Consider the following 25,668-nt stretch of genomic DNA (forward strand, 5'->3'; position numbering starts at 1 on the left):
CTGTTTGCCATGGCTTCAGCCCTAGAGTCCTGCAGGAGCGAAAAAACAAACTCATTTTAAGGGGTTTGTTGAAGCCTGAGGGTCCCTCGACTCAATCATCGGGGAAACCCTCTAAGCCTTCCAGATCTTCGGCTCCAGCCTCTGAGCCGTCTTTTGGAGGTCCTAAGGCTATTCGAACATCGGCTCCGGCCAGAGCCGATGAATCTCGAATAAAAGCCCCTACGGTGTCCTCGGCTCCGTCTGGAGCCGAGGAAGACATAACTGAGTCGGCTCCGATCAAGTTGTCGGAACCGACATCTAGAAAAAGGTCCCGATCTCCATCTATCGGCTCCGTTCATTCGGCTCCAGCGTCACCTTTGCTGTCTGAGCGGAGCCATAGATCCCACTCTTCTAGGTCTTCCAGGTTATCGGACCATGACCTTCAGAGAGTAGTGAGTCGACTTCTTAGTCCAGATGCTTCAAAGTCTGACTCAACAGTCGAGAACGATTCCCATCACTCAAAATGTTCCTCCTCTGACTCTTTTGAGTTCGGAGCCGGGGCAGCTCGGACCCGAGACTGTGGTGGCGTCGGAACCGATACCTTTGTCTTCGGTTCCGTCGTCTGCTCCGATGTCTTCCTTGGAAGAATCTCGGCGCCGGACTTCCCTCGTCTGCTCCGAGGGGGCGAGTGGCATCGGACCCTTGTCCGACCCCGCTCTCCTTCTCGGTGCTTCGGCGCTGTTGAGTTCGGCTCCGACATTGGCCTCTGAGCCATCACTGTCGGTGCCGGGGGAGGTTTTCAGTTTTTCAGAACAGAGACCTCCGGCTCTGCCTGACAAGGGTGCCTTCGAGGTCATGAGGAGCGTGTTAGAACCAGGCTCAACTCCACAGTCGGCTCCTTCTGCCCTTCCCCCCATGGTGCCTCCGGTGATTTCTACTCACTCTCTCATCCCCGACCGCAGAGAGCCAGCTCCTCAAGTTTCCCCAGTAGGGATCTCCTCCTCTTCCGAGGCCTCTCCTGGTCCTGTAGGAGAGACCCCTAGGAAGAGGCAGTGCAAGAGGAAGCACATTGACTCCCCTGAGTCTGTCACCTCTGACACTGATTTAGAGGATTCTGAAGGTTCCCCTCGTTCCCCCTCTGAAGATGTCTCCTTTGCAGACATCCTTGAAATCTTAAAACAGAGGGGGAATTGGCCAGCCCTCAACCCTTCAGAGGATGAATCAGTGTATCTTGAGGCGTTTGGCTCTCGCCCTTCCACCTCCTGGGTGTCCCCTCCCTTTGACCCCCTTATGCAAGTGGTGGCAAAGAAGGCTTGGCTCCTGATTCAGTGGAACCCACCCCCAGGAGACCATCAAAATTCATTACGGCCCCCAAGGACAAAGAATTTTTGACCAAAGGCGTCTCTGTTGATGCTATGGTGGTGGCTGTGGCCACCAAGAAGGAGTTAGCTGATCCTTCGGTGCCTGTTCATCCTCCTAACAAAGAGTCTAGGTCGATGGACAGGTATGGGAAGCGGATGTTCTCGTCAGCGACCTTTAGTATGAGATCGCTGAATTACCTGTGTCATTTCACTCATCTTCAGCGGGATTTGCTCAAGGAAGCGAGTGAAATGTTGAAGGACCCAACAGCTGTGGGTTTTCAGGATAGGATGAACTCTCAGCTGGCTACCCTTAATTCTATAACTAACTCCTCCATGCGCCTCCTTTCATATGCGGCGGATGGAGCAAGTAGAGCGGCAGGTACAGGTGTAGCCTTGCGTAGGCACGCCTGGATGCGGCTATGTAACTTTGCGGACCCTTTCAAGGCGTCCTTCACTAATTCCCCCTTTGATGGATCATCCCTCTTTGGTCCTCAAGTGAAGGAAACCCTGACGAGGTGCGAGACTGATGGCAAAACCCTCTCTGCCGTCGGAGTCCGTTTTTCTACTCCTTTAGACCTTACCCCAAAGGCCAGAAGGGGGGAAAGATGTGGTTCCGCAAACAATCTCAAGGAGATTTGCCTGACGCACAGAGTCGATTCCCCTCTAGAGGCAGAGGGGGGAACAATAATGGTAGACGCCGTCCTAGAGGCAGAGGGGGCCCGCAGAATCAGGGCAGTCGAGAATCCTTTTCCGACAAGCCCTTTCAGCATCCCTGAGGTGTTGCCCGACTGTCCACCTTCGGAGGCAGTCGGGGGAAGGTTGTCGCTGTACCCAGAAGCCTGGCTATCCCTAACTCAAGACAAGTGGGTACAGTCTATCATTTCCGAAGGCTACAGAATCCCTTTCCTTCTCATTCCGAAGCAATCCAAAAAATCCCTTCCAGACGTTCCACCCAGTCAAAGGGAGCAAGCAGCTTTAGAAATTTCAAAGCTGCTCGCAAAAAGAGCCATTCAACCAGTTCCAGCAGACCAAACAGGATCCGGAATCTACTCCAAATTCTTTTTGGTTCCAAAGAAAACAGGGGACTGGAGACCCATTCTGGATCTCAGCAACTTGAACAACTTTGTCAAGAAAACAAAGTTCCGGATGGTCACGCTGCAGTCCATTCTACCCCTTTTGGGGCGAGACAACTGGATGTGCTCGATAGATCTCCAGGACGCGTGCTATCACATCAAAATGAGTTGACGCTCCAGGAGGTTTCTCCGCTTCAGGCTGGGAACCAGTCATTTTCAATTCAGAGCCCTGCCCTTTGGTCTCACTACAGCCCCCCCGAGTGTTTACCAAATGCATGGCAGTGGTAGCCTCTCATCTGAGATGACAAGGATTCCAGGTGTTTCCTTATTTAGACGACTGGTCCTTACAGCCCCCACCAAGCATCTTTTACTTCTCGCCAGAGACTATACCTTTCACACGTCAGGCACTAGGCATTTTAATAAACTACGAAAAGTCTGTCTTGTCGCCTTGTCGTGTTATTACCTTCATAGGCGCAAATCTAGACACAGTCAATATGTCAACCAGACTCACAGAGCACAGAATAGCAGACATACACAGACAGGTCTCTTTTGTCTTGCAAAGCAACAAAGTCAAAGCCAGACTGATCCTGAAAGTCTTAGGGATTATGGCGGCGGCCATTCCCCTTCTACCATTAGCTCGCTTCCATATGAGAATTTTACAATGGATGCTTTTCACACAATGGTCTTACCAAAGACTTCCAATGTCCCATCCTATTCGGATAACTCAATCGTGCAAAAATCATCTCTCTTGGTGGATATCATCCCCCCAGCTCCTCCTAGGGAGACCTTTCGTCCCTCCCCCTCCGGTTGCTACAGTGACAACGGACGCCTCCCTGATCGGGTGGGGGGGCATTACCAGGGCAGGACTGTCCAGGGCATGTGGCAACCGTTCGAGTGCCACTTGCACATAAACATTCTAGAGATGAGAGCAGTGCTTCTAGCGTTGCAAGCTTTACAAGACTCTCTTCCCAAGGGAACTATAGCAATTCAGACAGACAACATGTCCGTAGTGTGGTACATCAACAAACAAGGCGGAACCAGATCTTACCCCCTATGTCGAGAGGCACTCCGACTGTGGCAATGGGCGATTTCTTCTCAGCGATTTCTGTTAGCAACTCACATCCCCGGGAAGTCCAGTGTAATTGCAGACAAATTGAGCAGAGCTATTCTCATGCCTCATGAGTGGTCTCTGAAGAATTCAGTGCTGGAGAAAGTTTTTCGAAAGTGGGGCAGGCCTTGCTGCGACCTTTTCACTACTCCCCAAAACAGCAAGTGCGACGACTTTTTCACTCTCTTTCCCCAACCAGGCCACCCCAGCAGAGACGCTCTAGTGCACGTTTGGCCTTGGGGACTTCTGTATGCCTTTCCTCCCTTCCCACTGATATCTCAGCGGATACAGAAAGCCATCGCTCAGGAAGCTTCCATGATCCTCATTGCCCCTTACTGGCCTCGACAGGTTTGGTTCCCATTTCTCCACCGTTATCTGTTGGAGCAACCTTGGCATCTGGACCCAGTTCCAGACCTCTTGTCCCATCAGTCGGGTCAGTTGCACCACTCCCTTCCCTCTCTGAACCTTGCAGCGTGGCTCCTCCAATTCCAACTTTAGCCAGGCTTCCTCTGATATCTCACTCAGTTAGAGATCTCTTGATAGCCTCTCATAAATCTTCCACTCGGAAGATTTATCATAACAAGTGGAAACGTTTTTCCTATTGGGCACAGTCAAAGAATATAGATCCTTTCACTGCTCCCATTCAATCAGTTCTAGACTTTCTAGCCGAACTTTTCCACTCAGGTTCGTCCCCATCTACCGTTAGAGTTCAGTTGGCAGCAATATCGAACTTTCATGTTGGAGTCTCAGAGGCCTCCATTATGTCTCACAAACTCTGCAAAGCCTTTTTAAAGGGAGTTTTTCTCCTCAAACCACCCATCAGAGATCCTCCTCCCCAATGGGATCTCAACTTGGTTCTGACTTCCTTAATTCTTTCCCCCTTTGCACCTGCAGCTTCATGTTCAATAAAGTTACTTTCTTGGAAAACCCTCTTTTTAGTAGCTATCACTTCAGCTAGAAGAGTCTCTGAACTCCATGCTCTGTGTTGTCGACCCCCTTATCTTGTATTTCATAAGGATAGGGTGTCCTTGCGTACTAACCCGTCTTTTTTGCCCAAGGTAGCTTCACTGGCAAATTTGAACCAAACCATTGAGCTTCCTGTTTTCTTCCCAAATTATTCTAATAGTCAGAACAAAAGTTACACTGTTTAGATGTTCATCGCCAACTTAGGTACTATTTAGACAGGACCAAACAATTCAGGAAATCTGACCAACTGTTTGTTTCTTACGCAGAAGGTAGAATGGGCCTTCCAGTTTCTAAAGTGTCTCTCTCTAGATGGCTTACTTCGTTGATTACCCTAGTGTATGAGATAAGACATCAACAGTTGCCATCCAAACCCAGGGCTCATTCAACTAGGTGGGACAAATAAAAACAAATAATTTTAAGTTTTCAAATGTACTTACCGCATTGGTCAAGGAGGAATGAAAATTGGACAACACGGATGGAACATTATGCTAAAATACATAACTTCTTTTTCTCGAAATTGAAGGATCCTAAGGGCCAGTGGTGGATCTCTCTGTTCTAATCATTTTTGACAGGATCCTGAAGTTCAAGACATTATCACTTCAGAATATTGTACCTTTGATTCCTCATCTAGCTTTCTTGGTAAAGCTGGACTTAAAGGTTGCCTATCATCATGTTCCTTTTTTTTTAAGATTTGCTGTGCTTGGCTTATGTTATCAGTTCTCTGTTTTACCTTTTGGATTCTCCACTGCACCAAGGGTATTCACAAAATGTCTGGCTGCAGTCATTGTTTATTGAAGACTCCAGGGCATTCATTTATTTCCATATCTGAACTATTGTACTGTCTTTGCAGACTTTTTCCAGCTGTCAGGAGTTTCTAATAACTGTTCAGGAACTTATGGTCAGTCTGGGATTTCATATCAAATTTGCAGAAGTCTTCTCTCATCTTCCTGTTATTTATGTTACACTCGGCCTTGGGAAGGGCCTTCCTTTCCCCAGACAAAGTAGATGTGTTTCAGCAGGTTTTTCCGGAGTTTCTCCAACATAAGCCAAACATCTGCATGGGAGTTTCTCAGGATTCTAGGATGCATGGCATTTATAATAATGCTGCTCTTTGCCAGACTATACGGGAGGAAATTGTAGTGGTACCTCAAATCAGTCTAGACTCATCATCTACACCCTTTGACTTTTCATATTGCAGTTCTGGGATTTGTAAAAAGAGTGATTGGATGATGGGTGGAATCGACAGCATACAGTCCAGGTCTTCCATTCTCCCCACCCACCAGTCAAGCACCACAGATGCTTCAGACCTGGCATGGGCAGCAGTTTCAAAAGGGAGAAAAATGCAAGCTTTGTGGGACCCAGTAGAAAGGCCGAATAACATAAATGTCAGAGAAATGTTGGCTGTCATCAGTACTTTGAAGGCCTTGAAACATTTCTGGTCCTCAGGACCTCTGCAGGCAATTAATACCCCACTGATGTGGTACTTAAACAAGTGGGGGGTGTGTCTGGAGACTGGCAGTGATAGCTTGGGAGGTAGCAATTTATCTCAATCTGGCTCGCATGCTTCATACAGCGGAAAACCTTACTGCAGTTAAGTTCAGCAGGACAAGGATAAACCCCAATGCATGGAAATGTTATTTTGGAGTCTTCCAGGAATTGATCCAACTGTGGGGAGCACCTCAAGTAGATCTGTTTATCTCCTGTCGGGAAGGACAACTAAAGAAATTCTGCTTCAGGACTCCAGTTCTATACATAAATTTGCACTGATTATCAGGGTTCTTCTAAAGATTCAGAAGGACTCTCTATAAACATTGTGGTGGTAATCCCTTCTGACCAAGGCAACAGTGGTTCTCCCTTCTTTCCAATCTGGCCAAGGGCATTTACCACAAGTTTCCCTGTAGAGTGAATTTAATTACTTGAGATGGGGAATTTGATACACCTAGTCTGACAGCTCTTCAACTTACTGCTTGGATGAAAGAATTTTGACACCTTTTAGGCACCTTTTTTCACAGGACGTGCCACAAGTACATATAGGATGCAAAAAAGTCTGCTACTAGAAAATCATATATGGGTAAGTGGAAAAGATTTCCTAGTTGGTGCCCCTCAAAGAACCAGGACCTTTTCAGGTCCAGTTGCTTCTGCTTGATTATTTGTGTGAGTTACTGTCCATTGGTTTGTCGTACTCTTCTGTCAGTGTACACTTTGACAATTCTTGTCTGCCCTTAGAAATCCCCTTCAAACAATGCTAAAGTTAAGCAGTTTTTGAAAGGGATCTTGCATACTCATCCACCTAGGAAACAAGTGGCTTCTCTTTGGGACCTCAGTTTTGTACTTGAAAAGCTTACTTTGTCTCCATTTGAACCAGCTTATAAGGCTGATTTGAGGTACTTAACACGGAAGGCTGTTTTACTTATTACTCTGACGTCTGCTAGATGAGTATTTGAATTAAGAGCACTTATGGTGAGTCAACCCTACCTCATTTTTCAAAAGGATTGGGTTTCTTTAAGAATAAAGCGACCTTTATGCCTAAAGTCATTTTACTTTAAGCCAGACCATTAATCTCCCAGTCTTTTTTCCTAATCAAAAGAGTAAAGGAGAATGAGTTCTTCTCTCTCTGGGTGCACTCTGGTAGCTCGGATATTACCTAGACAAACCTTGACCTTTCAGGAAAGCTGATCAGCTACTGACCACAGTAAGCTACTTCCAGTCAGGGTTACAGCTCATTCAGCAAGAGCATTGGTGGTGTTGGCTTTCTGGGAAGGGATGGACTTTAGAAGTATTCTACAGGCAGCAGGATGGACTCACGTACACACTTTTTAGGAAGCACTACAAACTAGATACGTTTTAAAGGTCCAGAATAGGCTTTGCCGGGACCATTCATCAGGGTCTCCTTGAGTTTTATTTATTGACCTTCTCTCTTTTTTTGCTACTCCTGTGTAAGCTCTGGGAATCTGCCCAGATAGCTTAGGCAACAGCAGTAGTGATCCATGTTTGAACACAGTACAGTTCTATACTTAAATTTGCCGTAACAATAGATGATCACTGTTGCAGTAGCTGTTTTCTCTCCAGTCCCTTGTTTTTTTTTTGTTAGTGTTGTTGTTGTTGCCAGGATAGATTTGTAAGCACCATTTCGGAAATACTTATGGTTCACTTTGTTTCCTATTTACTAGTGTACAGGGCATCAGATGTTGTCAATTTTCATTTTATCCTTGACGATTGGGTTCGGTTCCAATATCGGAAACAACTTGGCCATCACTCCAGCTCGTTCAGGTCAAAAACTCTCAAGCTTCACCCTTACCTATAATTCCCCTCTCCCAGTTACCCCAGATCTCGTTTGCCCCTTTTTTGGACTGACGCATTCACCTAAGATCTCAATCTAACTTCATTTCTTATTAAAAATTTATTTCAATATATTCCTTTTTTTCTAGAATAGTATATTTTAAAAATATCTTTCCCTTTCATTTTCTATCTTTCCGTACATTAGTGTACTTTCACTATCTTTGTTGATAGTCCCTTCCCATACACTTACGTTTATTGACACTGTCATTGTTGATAGTTCCCCTCCTCCTCCTCCTTTATTTACCAAAAAAAAGTAGTACTTGTCTTTTTTAGAGTGTTCTGTTCTGCTTTCTCCATACATGTCGGTGTACCTAAAACTATCATTGTTAATGGTTCTCTTTCTTTCCAATTTCCTTTCCTGTCACTAGTTTTTCTATCATCCTCCATCATTATTTATGGCTGACAAACCCAAAGGTCCCTCTGGCTTTAAAAAAAATGCCAGAAATGTGGCCACAAAATTCCTTTCTTGGACTCGTATCTCTTGTGCGTTTATTGTGTAGGTGCTGTACATCTTCAAGAAGACTGCAACATTTGTCATAGCCACAGAGCTCTCATCGAAAGAAAGAATAAATTAATCTTGAAGGGCTTAACTCCTTCAGCTTTGGGGAAGCCATATCTGCTGAGGAGAAGAGTAAAACCAATATTTCTTCCCCATCTTCTTCATCATTATCATTAGGAAAGACCAAAAAGAGGAGCTTGTCGGTTCCGTCATCTCCCTTGGAACTGACTCACAAGAAGCATAAATCCATTGCTCCATGAAGTACATAGGATCTGACGGATTCTCCTACAAAAACTTTGGTGCCGGAAAATAAGTCATTGGTACCGACAACTGCTTTAGTTCCTAAGACCTTGACACCAAAATCTTTGATACAAGAACAAATGTAAACACTGGCTCAGGATAAATGCCTCATCACTTCTTCTTTGACACCGACTACCTCGGCACACACAGTTCAACAATTTGATTTTTCAAGGGTTGTTTATTCATTATCTGTTGACGCTTTTGCTGATGAAATACCCGAGATCTTTTTACAAAGACCTGAATCACCTTCCCAGGCCTCTATCTGTTCCACCAAAAGTCTCACAGAAGTTGATGTGGAGAGACTAGTGAATAAAATTCTCACAGAAGTTGATGTGGAGAGACTAGTGAATAAAATTCTGTGGGGGAGGGGACTTTCAGGACTCCCTCAGCTCAAACCCCTTTGGGTCTCGGAACTGATTCAGCCTTTACTCTCTTAACTAATCCTTCTCTGACCTCCTCTGAGGTTTTGGAAATGACAGCTCTGAGTCAGCCGGCACCAACTGTATCGGTTCTGGAGATCTCTCTCCCTTCGGAACCAAATATTACCCTGAGTTCTTTGGCTCTATTGGATCCGGAGACTTTCCAGGGCCATATCTGTCCTGTCATCTCCAAGGAGTCAGGGTCTACTCCAATTTTTTCGGAGCATTCCTTGTACCTTGGAATTTTGGCATGGCTCAGTTCAGCCCCAGCTTCTGTCTCGGGGACTGTCTTGTCGGAGCAGGGAGTGACCATGGTTCTGAGGCAGAGTCTCTCAGTTCCAGGCTCCCTTCCCTCTTCGGGGGACCAGCCTTTGAGGCAATGGGGAGGGCCTTGCCTACAGTGGTCTCTCAGTCAAACCCTTCCTCCTCAGAGCATATCCCGTCTTTACGCTCCCTTATTCAACATGTCTCTTCACTTGGGCAGTGAGTATCAAATCCACACGTCCCACAGATTCAGATTGTGTCCTGCTGTGTTACCCCTCCAGACTATCCCCCTGAGGAGGTTCATCAGAAGAAAAAGTGCAAGAGGAAGCACTTAGATTCCCCACAGGAATCAGTCAGACAAGACATTGATTTTAATGAGGGGGAAGCATCCCCAAGGTTTTATCCCCTGTTGATGTCTCCTTTGGAGACATCTTAGAAATTTTGAAACGGAGGTTGACTGGAAGTCCCAAAATCCTTCCTTGGAGTCGTACCTGCAAGCTTTCGGTACCCGCCTGTCTACCTCTTGGGTGACTCTGCCCGCTGATGAGCTCATTCAGTTGATCTCGCAGTGGGTGTGGAAGGCACCAGACACCATTGAAGGCTATACACATGAGACTGGCCAGAATTTTATCTGCCCCTGAGGACAAGCAATTTTGTGCCAGAAGTTTACCGGTACATGCCATGATCATAACGACCGTCACCAAAAAGGAATTCACTGAGAAGAGTTCCTCCATCCTTTCACACAACAAAGGAGTCTTGGGTGATGGATAGATTTGGTAAGTGAGTTTACGCTTCATTGACCTTCAGTTTAAGATCTTTGAACTTCCTGGCACATTTTACCAGACTTCAAAGGGATCTGATCAAGGAGCTATCAGATACCCTAGCAAGATCTCCCTCTGTGGTAGTCCAAAGAGAAAGTGGCTTCCCACTTAGCTACCATGGAGTTTGTGTCAAACTCGTCCATGAACCTCATTGCCCATGCAGCCGAAGGGACTACCCAAGCGGTGGGTTTAGACATAGCCATAAGGAAACGCACCTGGATGCATCTGTGTGATTTTGTGGAGCCATTTAAGTCATCATTCATCAATGGCTCTTTTGACAGATCATCTCTGTTTGGTCCCAAGGTAAGAGAAAAGTTATCCAGGTGTGAGAAGGATGGCAAGACCCCTTCTGTCATAGGAGTATATTTTTCCACTTCCAAAGATCCTTTTCCAGAAGTCATAGAAGTGGTGGAAAAAGTGGTGGGTTCAATAAGTCTAAAGGGCCTTTCCGGGACACGCGTGGAGCCAGTTCTCGCAGGGGGGGGCTATAACAGATGATGTCACCCACGAGGCAGAAGTGACCCAAAAAAACAGGGTTCCATGGATTCTTTCCCAGGGCAACCCTGTCAGCGCTCCTGAATGGAGGCCCTATTATCTTCTTCTGGAGGCAGTCGGGGGGGCACTCATCCCTGCACCAAGATGCCAGGCTACAAATAACCTCTGATTCCTGCATGCAGAGGATAATTTTCAGAGGTTATTCAGTTACCTTTTCTTTCCCTCCCCTGATATGTAAAAACATCCTTGATGTTCTACCCAGTCAGAGGGAGCAAGCAGCAGTAGAAATTTAAAAGCTGCTAGAAAAAAGTCATCCAAGAAGTCAAACCAGACCAAATAGAATCCATAACTTATTCAAGATTCTTTTTAGTGCCAAAAAAGACATGGGACTGGAGACGAATTTTGGATCTAAACATAGTGAACAAGTCAGTTCGTCAAACCAAGTTCTGGATGGTCACGGTACAGTCCATGCTTTCTTTCTTGGAGTAGGATGACTGGATGTACTCGATAGATCTTCAGGAGCATATTACCATATAAAAATGGACAAACAATCCAGAAGATTTCTCCGCTTCTGGCTGGGAGCCAGTCATTACCAATTCAGGGCACTGCCCTTTGGACTCACCACTGCCCCAGGGTGTTCACCAAATGCATGACAGCAGTATCAGCTCACTTGAGACTGCAAGGATTCTGGGTGTTTCCGTACTTGGACAATTGGCCCATCACTGCTCCGACCAGGCATCTTCTGATAGAAGCAAGGACTTTGTTCTTCAGACCTGCACTTATTTGGGAATAACAATAAACTACAAAAAAAATCCCTGTTGACTTCAACTCAAACTTTACAGCTCATAGGGGCTATAGTAAATAGAACAGCAACCATGGCTTCTCTTCCTCCTGAAAGGTTTCAGAGAATCAGAACACAGGTTCAAAGGATAATACACAGCAAGAAAGTATGTACTCCTACCGGCTCTGGGCTCCATGGCAACAACCATAACTCTAGCACCCCTAGCGAGGTATCACATGAGAATTGTACAGTGGCTTCTGCTGTCTCAATGGTCCTTTTTACACCCTCCCATGTCAAACCAGATTTTGATCACCAGCCAGTACAGAAAAGATCTAGCTTGGTGGATTCTTTCCAAAGAGGTTCTTCTAGGCCACCCATTCACCCCTTCAGAACCCAAGGCCATAGTGACCATGGACCCCTCCCAGATAGGGTGGGCGGGCATTATCTGGGCAAGACTGTCCAAGGCACTTGGTCCCCTACAGAGGCCAACTTGCATATCAATGTTCTGGAGCTAACAGTGGTGCTTTTTGCGTTGCAAGCCTTTCAATCTGTTCTTCATCTGGCAATGATTGCAATTAAAACAGACAATATGTCAGTAGTTTAGTACATCAGCAAAGAAGAAGGAACAAAATCGTACACCCTTTGCTATGAAGCACTCAGAGTGTGGCAGTGGGAAATCTTTTCCAACCACTTTCTGATAGCAATTCACATTCCAGGGAAATCCAATGTAATAGTGGACAAACTGAGCATATAGATGCTCATGCCCCATGAGTGGTCTCGCAATCCAAAAGTGGCAGAAAGGATTTTCTGTCAGTGGGGGCAGCCTTGCTGTGACCTGTTTGCCTCTCCCCTAAACAGCAAGTGCAGCAACTACTTTACCCTAATCCCCCCTCTGGGGGAGTCACAGAGAGATGCTGTTCTCCATATTTGCCCCCCCCCCAGACTACTATACACCTTTCCCCTGATTTCTCTAATCCCCAAATTCCTACAGAGAGCACCCAAGTTGAAGAGCAAATTAATCCTCATTGCACCCTTTTGGCCTCGACAGATTTGGTTCCCCTTTCTTTGGCCTCATCTAATTCAACAACCTTGGATTCTGGACCCAGTTCCAGACCTTCTGTCCCATCCAGAGGGACTAGTTCATCCAGACATTTTGAACCTCAAGCTGACAGCATGGTTCCTTCAGTTCCACTAATTGCCAGGTGAATTAATCTATCTTCCCTCATGCACCATATTCTCATAGCTTCACACAAGCCTTCCACCCATAAACTATACACGAGTAAATGGAAGAGATTTTCCATATGGGCTTGTGAAAGGTATATTGACCCCTTTTCTGCATCTATAGATAATATATTAGACTTCATAGCCTCTCTCTTCTATGCAGGGACTTCACCTTTTACCATTAAAATTCAACTAACTTCTTCTTCTTCCGGCTGCTCCCGTTAGGGGTCGCCACAGCAGATCAACTGTTTCCATTTCCTCATGTCCTCTGCATCTTGTTCTGTCACACCAACCACCTGCATATCCTCTCTCACCACATCCATAAACCTTATCTTAGGCCTTCCTCTTTTCCTGTTACCTGGCAGCTTCATCCTTAGCATCTTTTTCCCAATATACTCTGCATCCCTCCTCAGCACATGTCCAAACCAATGTAATCTTGCCTCTCTGGCTTTGTCTCCAAACCTTCCAACCTGGGCTGACCCTCTAATATACTTATTCCTAATCCGGTCCATCCTCGTCATACCCAGTGCAAATCTTAACATCTTCAACTCTGCCACGTCAAGCTCTGACTCCTGCCTTTTTGTCAATGCCACTGTCTCCAACCCGTATAACATAGCTGGTCTCTTGTAGACCTTCCCTTTCACTCTTATTGGTACTCGTCTGTCACAAATTACTCCTGACACTCTTCTCCACCCACTCCATCCTGCCTGTACTCTCTTCTTCACCTCTCTTCCACACTCACCATTACTCTGAACTGTTGATCACAAGTACTTAAACTCATTCACCTTCGCCACCTCTACTCCCTGCATTATCACCATTCCTCTATCCTTCCTCTCATTCACACACATATATTCTGTCTTAGTCCTGCTGACCTTCATTCCTCTTCTCTCTAGAGCATATCTCCACCTCTCCAGGGTCTCCTCCGCCTGTTCCCTACTCTCACTACAGATCACAATGTCATCTGCAAACGTCATAGTCCACGGGGACTCCTGTCTGATCTCGACTGTCAACCTGTCCATCACCATTGCAAATAAGAAAGGGCTCAGAGCTGATCCTTGATGTAATCCCACCTCCACCTTAAACGCATCCGTCACTCCCACAGCAGACCTCACCGCTGTCCCACTACCCTCGTACATATCTTGTACCAGCAATTTCTAATTTCCATAATGGTTTCAGAGAATGCTCCTTAGCTTCCCACAAACTTTGTAAATCCTTCTTAAGAGGGATACTTTTGTTGAAACCTCCCTTTAAGGACCTTTCTCCACCTTAGGATTTAAATCTAGTGTTACAGACCATTATTCATTCCCCTTTCAAATCATATACAGATTGTGATCTAAAATGTTTGAAATGGAAAACTTTATTTTTAGTAGCTATAACCTCCGCTAGGAGAATTTCAAAAATTCAAGCTTTGTCATGTAAGCCACCTTATTTGATCTTTCACAAAGACACAGTCTCTTTATGAACTAATCCCTCCTTCCTACCTAAAGCAGTCTCAGAATCCAGTATCAGTCAGACTATTGAGTTGCCAGTATTTTTTTCCAGCTTTACGAACAAAGGTGAATACTGCCTACACTTGCTAGATGTTCTTAGGCATTATCTTCACAGAACAAAAGACATAAGAAAATCTGACCAGCTATTTGTTTCCTTTTCTAGTACGCGGTTTGGTAAACCAGTCAGCAAGGTGACCTTAGACATATGGTTCAAGGATTGCATCTCCTTTATCTACAATAAGGACAAAATTGTTTTACCTAGGCCAATTAAGGCACACTCTACAAGATCCATAGCCACTTCAGCAGTTTTTCAGTCAAGGGCTTCAGTGGATGTTATTTGTGCAGCAGCAACCTGGGCTTCTCCACATACCTTTATTATTCATTACAAATTGTATTTGGTCTCAAAGGTAGAGCATCCTTTGGTTCATTGCTGCTCAGGAATATCCATCTTTGAGTCCTGCCAAGGTCTAAGGTAGCTGAGGTCTCTGCCCCAGTCATCAAGAATAAAATGAAAATTGACAACATCAGATAAAGAAGTTATGTACTTACCATAATGTTCCATCTATGTTGTCCATTTTCATTTATCCTTGACTTCCCTCCCTCAGCCTTTGAAGATTTCTTGGTGGAACAAATGCCTTCATATTACTTATTCTTATGAAGCCATAGCAGATAGTTTCCACTATCTGCAAACTCAATTTGAGGTAACTGGAAGAGGGTTATTATGGGTAAGGGTGACGCTCGAGAGTTTTTGGCTTGTGCGAGCTGTAGTAACAGCCGAGTCGGTCCAATATTGGAACCAAACCCAATTGTCAAGGATAAATGAAAGTGGACAACATAGCTGGAACATTATGGTAAGTACATAACTTCTTTTTTCTCCTGATTCCTGGGCAAAAATGTTCTGAAATACTTTCATGCTCCAGCTGCCTTTTATAAAGAGCACCTTGCATGGTCCTGGCAGTTGGAGCACAGGGATGGTACCCAATGCTTTGGGAAGCTGACTGGTGTAGGGGCAGTACCCAAACAGCTAGGGCTACTGCAGCAGTCATCCCTTATAACGTACTATTATGGTATTATGCTACTGCACTATGCTGCCTGTCTACCCCTCTTTTTATAACCGTTGTGAGACTTATCACTACAGTTAGTGCAAGTCTAGATTTGGTAAAGCAATAGTGGCTAGATGGTATAGTAAAAATTATCATATTTGATGGTTTGCACCGTGTATAAACTTGTATGTAAGGATTTAATGCAAAGTTAACTTCTGTCTTGAGGCTTTGCTGTTTTGGTTAGTACCTCATACAGTCATTAGTGCCTAGGCATTTTCTTTGTCTCTCAATTTAAATGCTTTTAGACTATCATGCATGGCAAGGAATTAACTTAAGTATTCTAAGTATATAGAAGAATGTTGTGATATAAATTATATTAATATGGTAAGTTTGTAACCTTTATGCACTGTTTAGAAATGACCAGCTTGCATTTTTTTTCTGAAAAGGTAAAGTCCATTCAGCTGCTGAGTTACAAGCTGCCATAGCCCAGCATTTGGCTCCCACTTCCTCTTTACCGCATAATGTCAGTCCTGCTAAGGCAGTTGTCTCATCATCAGATTTGCCACTTGGACCATCTATGTGCGCCATGGTACCTACCCAGCTGGAGAGCCATACTAACCTAATGGGACAAAGTTGTTCAGCAAATAGCTCAGCAGTGAGACTCACAGGCATTATGTCAGAAAGTTCCATCAGGTATCAAAACAGTGGAAGCACTACCTTTAGCAAATTAGCAACTACAGATAGTCAGCAGACCACGGAAGTTTGTTGTGCAGGTTGCCACAGACATTTATTACTGCCTCAAGCACTGCCAGCGCCTTATCCACATGTCTACCAGCCTTCACCAAATGGACTTCCAGCAAGTGTCCCTGAGCCTTATTCTCAGCTTCCCTCTGTTCATGTGTGGTTTTTACCAGAATCACAACAGTTTTCATCAAGGTACTTTTTAAAGTTTGAATTTAAATAGATTTTTTTTTAGTTTGAGTCAGTGTACTCATAATAAATTCTTTTAAGCATCTAATTTCAGTTGTGTTGAAGCTTTATGAACGTTTGAGTTTCTTAGTGGTTAAAAGAACACTTGTTTGTACTGTTTTTCATAGTATTTAATTTATAAAGCAGCAAAATACAGATATTGAAAATGTAAATAGTAAACAAAGGACCAAACTGCAGATCTACTCTGCATCTCCCTGACATGGCTACTGAATATGTGAAATAATGTCCCTTCATCTAGTGGCAAAAATAGTATAGCTGGGTGTAGTACTGACTAATTTTAATTGTATCAGTTTAAGATGTGCTGCCAAGGAAGACGTACAGCCATGCCTCATCATGTTATTTTTTATGCTCAATTTAAACAGCATTTCTCTGCAGAATAGTATGTTACAAGTGTGTAACTGAAAGATTATACAGCCACTCTCTGGTGTCCAAATAGCTGCACTGTGTTTTTGGTATATCCCTGAGTTGTCACTGTAGTTTGCCGTCAATATATTGTACGTTACCTCTTCCCTGCAAAGGTTACCATTTCTAGGCCATCCGTCTAAGTAATTCAAGTCCATTCTTAAATTGGTTTCTTGGTGCCAATGACGGAGTTACTCTCTGTGCTCCATTGTGCCAGCCAGAATAATATCAAAGTTAAGAAGCAGCAAGGGGGCAATGTTTTTCTCTTTTTTTTTTTTACTTTTTCTTTTGAGTAACAGAAGAATGACTTTTTGTAGCAATAAATGTGTTGAGTGTCAGCAGCTCTTAAGTGTGGTAGGTAATAATACATTTGTATTAGCTGCTTTTGCAGTATAATCACATGATTGAAATGAGCCATGGATTCCTTCAGATGATAATGTTATTGTAGCTTGGGTATTTTTCCGTTATCAGGGCAACACTGTTAATGCGGTCGCTGAGCTCCGAATCCAGTGTCCAACTGTGTATGGTTGATTTTAATCTTAACAGGTGTGTGTAAAATGTAGTGGTTACAGCTTATTTTTTTAAATATTATCCATGTAATGATTTGACACACGCCTGGTAACATTAACATCAAAAATACATGGTTTGACAGTGGATTCGCAGCTCAGCAGCTGCATCTACACTGTTTGCCCGATAACAGAATAGTTAAAAACATTGCCAAATAACGGAATATTAAAAAAATCAAAACACAAAAAAAAAAAAAACAAGCAAATGAGTAGTATTAAAGTGTTTCCTTTTTTAAAGCATCAGCCACTGATTTAGCAAGGCATCGCTGACAACGGAAATGACCACTGTTGGGATGTACTAATATTTTATTCTACGAAGGGTTAACATTACTTCAATTCCAAGTCGCATCTTAACAACTTCTGTGTTGTAAGTACTTCAAGGCAGACATATACATAGCCATTTCACTGCATTTCTAACATCATTTCATGCCAAAAGAAGAACAATCCCTCTGATGAAATATATTCATCATGAGTATGTGTTCAAGTTTCGCCACTTGAGAACTGCATGGACTACATGTGAATTACGACACTGTAAAGGGAGATAGTTCATTTCATGCCAAGTAATGTGGTGTGTATAGCAAAATTAAAAAAAGGCCTGTTATCTGAATTGGAAGTATTTCTTTATTTTTCAACTTTCTGTCCTTGTAACTTAGCGAGGCAGTATTTTAAACGTGATCGTTCAGCTGTAATCTAGGACCTTAATACGTCTGTTAATGAGATGTGTGTACGATTTAAAAAAACTTCTATTTTTTACAAATAAACAAATTATTGCAACAAATAATTTGTACAGACAAGTGGTTAACAGACATGCTAACGAACTGGATTACAGCTGAACGATCGTGTTAACAGTGTTGCCCCGATAACAGAAAAGTACCGTAGCTTGTAACAAACTTATGGATATACTTACTTCCCTCACTTAATGCACAGATTCAAAATTTCTAGCATTACTTACTTACAGTATGTGTTGCATCAAGCATTGTCATCAGTGCTATCACAAAATCGACAAGTCTCATGCCAGTAGTTTGAATCTGATATAAGCATGTTCTTATTCATTTCTTCTTACTACTCTCAATGGTCATGTAATCTCCCCAGGTTCAAGAAAATATCTCTTTTTAATGGACTTTCTGAGAACACTTATCAGTATTACCAGATCTGTCTTTAGGGATGGCTGCTTAACAGTTAGTCACACTGAAAGTTAATACTGGAACAGCAGGTAAAGATGTAGGCAGTATGACAATCTCATACATAAACAGTGTTGGCAAGGGCCATCTTTAGTTATTCTCGCAACTGAGAAACTATTGGTCTGTTAGCTAAATATTTTGACAAAACTGCAGCTGTTAAATCACTTGATGTGTATTTAAGTCTCTCAGAACGCAGAGGAGTCTGTGATTCATGAGCAAGACTTCTGTTCTGAATGCTGTCTTAATGTCTGTAAATAATTGCATTTGTGTAGACATCCCCAGAAGATTGCCATAATAAATTTCTTTGTTAAGATCTGACCACAACACAGATAACTATGACTTGTGCATACAATTGTAACTCTTTCTTTGTTTGAGGTAAATTGACAACATAGATAATTATGAGTTGTGCTTAAAGTTGTTGACTACACCCAAGGGCTGTTGACTGGATCCAGGGGTCCTTTTTCAGCTATGGTCTTACTGCGAGAATTAAAATACAAACAAAACTTACAGTAATATATGCAGTATATGTAAGCAAGACTGTATATTACAGGGACAGCCAGTTGTAAATTACAGAACTCAGATTGTGTGACAATATCACCCAGTGAAATGAGGATGATATAATTTGGATACAGGACATTTTTCCAGTAAAAGATACTCACAGGCAAAACTCTGACTTAAATTTGTTTCAGTTTTGAAGATAGTGATAGAGTACTGTTTCAAGCAAGTGCAGACCTATTCAAAAGTTGATGGTGAGTCAGCCTGGATATGAATTGTTGAATAGAGGGCTGGTGTCGTATAGACAAATGAGTGAGTGTTCCAAACCTTTTGATACAGTAGGTGAAAGTATTTGTATATTGAATAAGTGGGAGTGAATGGGTTAGACATGAATGACTTGCAAGCTACCAGTGAATGGTTTGTTTTTGAAAAGGGAACTTGGAGCAAGACAATAGTTCAAAAAGAGAAATATATTAAGGAGGGAGAGAAGGAACGTTACTCTTCTGGGCAATGGACAGACTCGTAGCCTCATTTAGGATGATGGAATGGTGTTCATGATAAGAGGACCGGTTTTAGAAACCAGCACAGTTTATGTACTATTACCTGTAGTTTGTTTCAGTTAAAAAAATAACCTGCATTATATCAAGTGATCTGAAATGATCAGGCTCATGTTTTTCAACTGGTAACTGAAACCACTAGTTTTCAGTCGGTTCAACATCTGAAACTTTCTTATGCTGCAGCTTCTCCCCTGAATCATAATGCTGTGCACTCTGACCTCTTGTCTTGATCTGTTTTATCCCCAGTGAACTCACATCTAGAAAAATTACCCAAGGCAGGCTTCTTCAGTTACTTTGCGAGGAAGGTTTTTTTTTTTTTTTGCTTCTGTGCAGCAGGAGATAAGTCTTGTCCTTTCTCCCATTAGTTCCAGTGGCGAATAGGGGTGCTTTTCCGGGGAATCTTCTCACTAGCTACTATTCTGGAGCCAGTACCCAAGAAACCATTCAACATTTTTATATGTCACTGTCAACATCAGCAGAACTTTCAGTGTCTGAGGGAATTTCATCTGCAGGACCACCTCCAACATTGATGGTGTTATCAGTGCCCGTAGGACCCCAGCACTAATGCAGTCAGTGCAGGGTGTCCTTGCTGCCAACCAGTATGAACACTGACATCCTCAGTGCTGCTGAGTATCTCCAGTGCTTCAGCTTTTGAGCCTTTGATTCTGAGGTTTATGGTATTGGCACAGGCCTGATGGATCATTCATGTCCGGGTCTGGCATGCTGAGCAACAGTGTTGTTGTCAGCATTAGCATCAGTACCAATGGTCAGTGATGCTGGGTGCTTAGCATTAGTGATCTTGTCCCCCAGCATTGCTTCAGTGTTGATTTCAATATTAATATTACAGATTCTTCTGAGTGAGACACGGCTGGCACCTGCAACTATGTCTGTATCAGTTTGGACTTTCTCCCACGTGTTCCTTAAACCACTAAGTTTACTGGCAGCAGGACAGAGAATTTGAGAACCAGCAGCAGAATATCCATCACATAGCTGGTTCTAGCCGAGCTTCTTCCTTCTCCTTGGAATACTTACTTCTCCCACAAGGAGAAGTAAAGAGCACATATGCAAGAGGAAGCATGCTGATTTCCTATTGGAGTCCCCAATACTGGGCGCAGGCAGTGAGGATGGGGCAGACTCCACACCATCTCTCCCAGATGATCCCAAATTTGAAGAGATCTTTAAGATAATGGGGCAAAAGGGAGGGTGACCCTTAGATCCCAAGTAATCTCCACAAAGCCTCTACAGGAGGCTTTCTGGTCTTCCCTTTCTGGCCTTCTTTCTCAGTGGTTCTCTCTGTCTTGTTTCTGCCATCAGAGAGTTTTGGAAAGACCTCATTGTCATGGCACCTGTACTGAAGAGGCCAGACAAGATCTTCCAGTATCCCAAGTAATGGAATTGCTAGGTTCAGACTGCTGTGACTGATTCTGTGGTCGCTATCAAAATTCTTGTAAAGGTTCCTGCTTTGCAGTGTTGCTGTCTATCTTCTGATAAAAGAATCTGTGGTAATGAACAATTATAAAATTTGTATATTTTGCATATTTGCTATAGGGCACTAAACTACATATGCCATGTCATGACATTCCATTGAAAACTTACTGATGAGATGTCAAGTTCCTGAAGGAGTTACAAAGGATATTATGCAGCTAGCTAGCATATCAAAGCGTGGGTACGTTTCTGTTATACTGTAGATCTGATGTATGCCCAAAGCACAAGAATGCAGTGTAGTACACAAGGGGCATTGAGGTGTGGAAAAACAAAAAACAGAACTTTCTTGTTGCCAGCCAAAACAGTGAGTCTTTGCTTACACTTCAGACTGTCATCCACCCACCCTATGCCAGTTTTAATTGCTTTATATAGATAACTAATCTCTTTGGGGAACTTTCCTCTTTTATTTTCATCAATAAACTTTTTTTTTTTTTTTTTTATTTCAGCTAAGAGCTGAAACTGTGACTATGGAAAACCCATTATTAAAGACTGCAGGGCTAGGGATAAAATTGGAAAGGAGATGTATACTTTAGCTACACTTTCAATATTCATTATTCCCACTACTGCATTAGCCTTTGGGCTATATGGGTTGTTTCCTGCCCAGGAAACAACAACCAGTCAGCTTCAAAAAACTCGTCCCTACCACCCCTTCATCCTGATTGCTGATTGGCTAATCCCAATGAAGGAAATCAGCAGTCATAGTGAAGCTTCTTTTAGTACTTTCTCACCATCTCAAGAAGAAACATTGCTTGGGCTTCAATCACAGGAGCAGGAATTGGCTGAGCGTTTCATTTTTGGCAGATAAATCCACATTGGGAAATTTCTCCACTAAGAAATTGTTGCTTTTTTAAGAAAAATAATTTATCTTTTATTTGTTTTTTTTTTCACTGCAGTATTTCCCCGTTAAGAAAGCCTGTATTCTTTCACAATATCAGACGTTTACTGATAGAGACAGCTGTTTCTGGATAAAACTATTTACTAAGGTATTTGAAGCTAATTTTGTGAGAAATTGTGTACTACTTGTGTAAACGTTGAATTTTTGGAGGTCAGAAATGTTTATAGAGGTACAGGCAAGTGTGTATGGATCACTGTAATGCTTACATTCACTTTGTGAAACTCACCTGCCTTTTTGATTTCAGTCAGTTGGTTATGAGTGTTTGAAGTGTACTGACAGGGAAGCTGTGTCCTGCTTTTACTTTGTTAAGATGATGGGACTGGGGACAGTATTGTGAGTGAAAGTGTGCTGCTTTTGAACACTTGGTGACATCCTACTTTTTGACTAACTTTCTCCAACTATGCTTACCTTTTAGCATCTCTTTCCCGGCTTCAGTTTGGATACTTAGACTGGTACAGCTGGTTCTTCTCCATCAGTACCTAGAAAGACAAAATCTCTTCCCAAGGAGTCCTTGCCATTGTCACAGACTCGGTCATTGCCTCAGCCGACAGTTATTGAATCTCCAGTAACCATTTCTTGTTCCTCAGACCACTCACTTACCACTCCGGCTTCCTCTTTTGTGGTCATCATGAACTGGGGATCAGCCATGTCTTGTGTAGCTGTTCCAGTGTCTGATATGGGCTTGGGAGAACCATCTTTCCTAGATCTGGGAGACACTTCTGGAGGTCATTTGTGGAGTAACTGGGGCAAGATACCATTAGACTTGTCAAATAGCCCTTCTTAGAGTCAGTCATCTACTAGAACTCTTTTTAAGAAAAAAAATAAAAAAATTAAACATTACTCTTCATAAGAAGTATCTACTATTAAAAATAGATGACTTTCTTACCTTGGCTAGATAGATATTGCAAGCATAAAATCCTGGTACATAGAAGCCATTACAAGTGATCACCCCATGTAAGGTTGTTCCTTAGGAGACAGGGTTTAACAATTCTGACATTGGCAGAAATAGGGTTTCTTCTCCTGCAGATTCTCAGGCTCAACTCTTAGTGAGACAGAAATGTAATTCTTATCTTCCCGTGGAGGAATTTTCTTTTAATCAGACCATTGCCATAATGATTGATGTATTTTTATAGGAACAAATAGATGTTCTCCCTGAAGTGAGGAGGTACTATGAGATGTTGCAGGTGGATATATACATCTCATTCTTTTCCCATTCCTCCTGTCTTGCTAGCCGTGGTGGAAGTGTTGAATGCTGCCTATATTCATCCAGATGCCAGTCCCTAAAAAAGCAGATAAATTGTGTGAGATATCCCAGGCTAATACATTTCTTTTTTCTTAGCTTAGATCTGACCCATCTGCCATTTCAGCTGCTCCTAATGCTGGCAACAGGCTGCACCTTAATGCTAACCTTTCACCGAGTGACAAAGAAGATAAAATTCTGGACCGTTTACATAATAGAATGATCCCATTCATCTAGTCCATCCGATATATGTGTCCTCAAACCAAGCTAGTATCCAATCCGGATGATTTAGTGTTCTGACCTTGAGCACGAACAAAATTTTCAGCCCCATAATACCCGGCTTCTCCTTGACTTGCTCAGATATCTTTGCTGCCTCTGGAAGTTGCAAAACTGGTCTCAGCGGATAAGTGCTCTGCCTCTTATTTGTTGTTTAAAACTTGAGGAGGTAACTGATTTATGGGACTTTAACCTTCTTTGATAGAGTTTCACCCTTCTAACAGTCTGTGTAAGGATTTGTAGGTTTTCCTTAAGATTCTGGAAAATGTTCATCATATTACTCACTGATGCAGTAGCCTTAGCTATATGAGTTATATCCTGCCAAGAATATAACAACAGGTCAACTTCCAAAGCTTCAGGACGTCTTACATGTGCCCAGACTCTCAGGCAGCTCGAGTTGAGTTGACTAAAAGACAAGTCTGGGTGTGAACTTCAGAACTTTACTGCCGCTAAAGAATATGCTTTTCTGAAGCTTTCAAGGATTGACAGTTGGCTCGTGCTTTCCTTTGCAGACAGATAAGAAAAAACTTCAATTTTCTCAATTTTGTTGATGTTTTATTACTTTCCTCTTTGGGGAAGTTATTTTAAAGCTAGGAGTGTTGTGTTTTAATGGACTGTCTCGAGACTGAGATATACTTTTAAACAGAACACACATTTTGTTCTGTCAGGTTAAAAGTGGTAAAGTAACTGTGAACTTTTTTTCTGTAGAGAAATTGTGTTTATTTTACTCTTGTGGGTTGGCGTAGTGCTTTAAAATGTTTTTTACTGTGTATGTCTGTCAAAAAAGTAACTTTTGTGGACTGCAAGTGTTTACCGGGAATTGCTGCTCGTCTTCCCAGGGAAAGAGACACCATTTTCGGCTTAACCATGGAACATACTACTTGTCCCCCAGTCAGTCCTCCTCCTAGCTACAAAAAAAAAAAATAAATAAGCAAATGGTCTTTGCCACCACAACAGCCTAGCAATTTGCCTCAGCTTTAGGTGGGTGACTCTGCTCTGGCTGTTTGTTGTATCTTACACCCCTTATCTTTTACTCCAGATCTCTTTGGTGGAGCACCTACAGCCACTGTGGACTGAGGCTAGCCATGTCCTCTGTGGCTGTTGAGGTCCTCTCAGTGGGCAAGAGAGAGCCACTCTTGGTCCTGAGAGAGGGAACAGGGAAGATGTCTCTATTATGTCAGAATGCAGTGCCTATCCCTAGGGAAGCTGCTGCCACCATTAGTAACACGGTTGGCCTCATTTTTCTTGTCAAAAAGAAACAAAAAATGAAACGTATCTACTCCTCCTCAGTTTTCTTTGGATAGGAGTAGTCTACTTGGATTGGCTCAGAGTTTAATTCAGGCTGTTAATCCTTTTTGTAAAGTACCTTCTAGTAAAACGAAAGAGGGATTCCTATTTTCCTGAAGAGATGCAAGATTTTGAATCTTAAGAGCAAGATACAGGACTGGATACTGGACTCTTTTTTTTCCCCTCAGATTTCTGATTCAGACTCTGAGGAGAGCTCAGTTTCTGATTCTCTATCTGGAGTGGGGTCTCTTTCTCTGAGAGTACGTTAGATTATGTGCCTTTGTTTTCAGTGGGAGAACACTGGGGTTTCTCATTTAGTCAGAAAATACTATACGTTGTTGCAGAAGGATTTTCCAGAACCTACATACATGTCCCCTATTCTGCCTCCTTAAGAGGATATATGTGTTACCACTTGCAATTTTCCTGATGATTGGACAGCCGTCCCTAAAAAGATAGGTTGCATAACGTTCCTCAATCTTTTTTAAAATTTTTATACACTGTTCCCAAATCTGACCCAGCAGCTATAGCTTTAGTTGATCCCACTGCTGCTAAGCACTCAGTTAATTCCAATCTTGCTGTTTCTTATAGGGGTGGAAAATTATTGATAGGTATTGGAAAAATATATAGTTCTGTAACTTTGATTTTCAGAATTTTGAATTGTCACACTCATATATTACAAGTTTATTCTGGCAAATTGTGAAAATATGAGGAATGATTGATCTGTAGTTTTTTTTCTTGTAAGGTTGGATTCTCAGAACTTCCCAGTTAATGAAAAAATTAGATTTTAAATTCTCCTTTCGATAAAGATTTAGTGTTTGGTACCTCTGCTGCAGAGGTGATCAAAAAATATGATGAAAGGTGCAAGATAATCCAGGGAATCTCTAAGATTTTTCAGCCCTCCTTTTCCAAAATTTCCAAGAGATTTTCTATGTTCTCATCCAGTTTTGGCAAAAAAACAGAATAAACAGTCTCTACAAGATATAGCTAAACAGACATTTAAGAAGAAATGACAAGGGGTTCCAAAAAGAAGTTTAAAACCTCCCAAAATCAAGAAAAGTCCAACAAGTCTGAATGACTATTCAAGGGAACTTCTGAACCACTCTTATCCTGGCCCCTTTTTTCTTCCAAAAAGTCT

At 42.7% G+C, this 25,668-nt stretch overlaps 1 protein-coding gene across 2 annotated transcripts in view; it reads left to right on the plus strand.

The window, feature by feature from the left end:
- SOX30 (SRY-box transcription factor 30) overlaps positions 1 to 25,668 on the plus strand; it is a 1,614,116-nt gene that overhangs the window by 922,309 nt on the left and 666,139 nt on the right. The window contains exon 4 of one of the 2 annotated variants that reach the window (XM_044069330.1): positions 15,606 to 16,095. The exons of the other annotated variant lie outside the window; for it this stretch is intronic. Within the exon in view, the coding sequence (XP_043925265.1) occupies positions 15,606 to 16,095 (490 nt within the window). The remainder of the gene's footprint in view (positions 1 to 15,605; positions 16,096 to 25,668) is intronic. 2 annotated transcript variants of the gene reach the window in all.

This window comes from Protopterus annectens, chromosome 4.part0, assembly GCF_019279795.1.
Source record: "Protopterus annectens isolate FY-2018-M chromosome 4.part0, PAN1.0, whole genome shotgun sequence".
Classification (NCBI taxonomy): Eukaryota; Metazoa; Chordata; order Ceratodontiformes; family Protopteridae; genus Protopterus; species Protopterus annectens.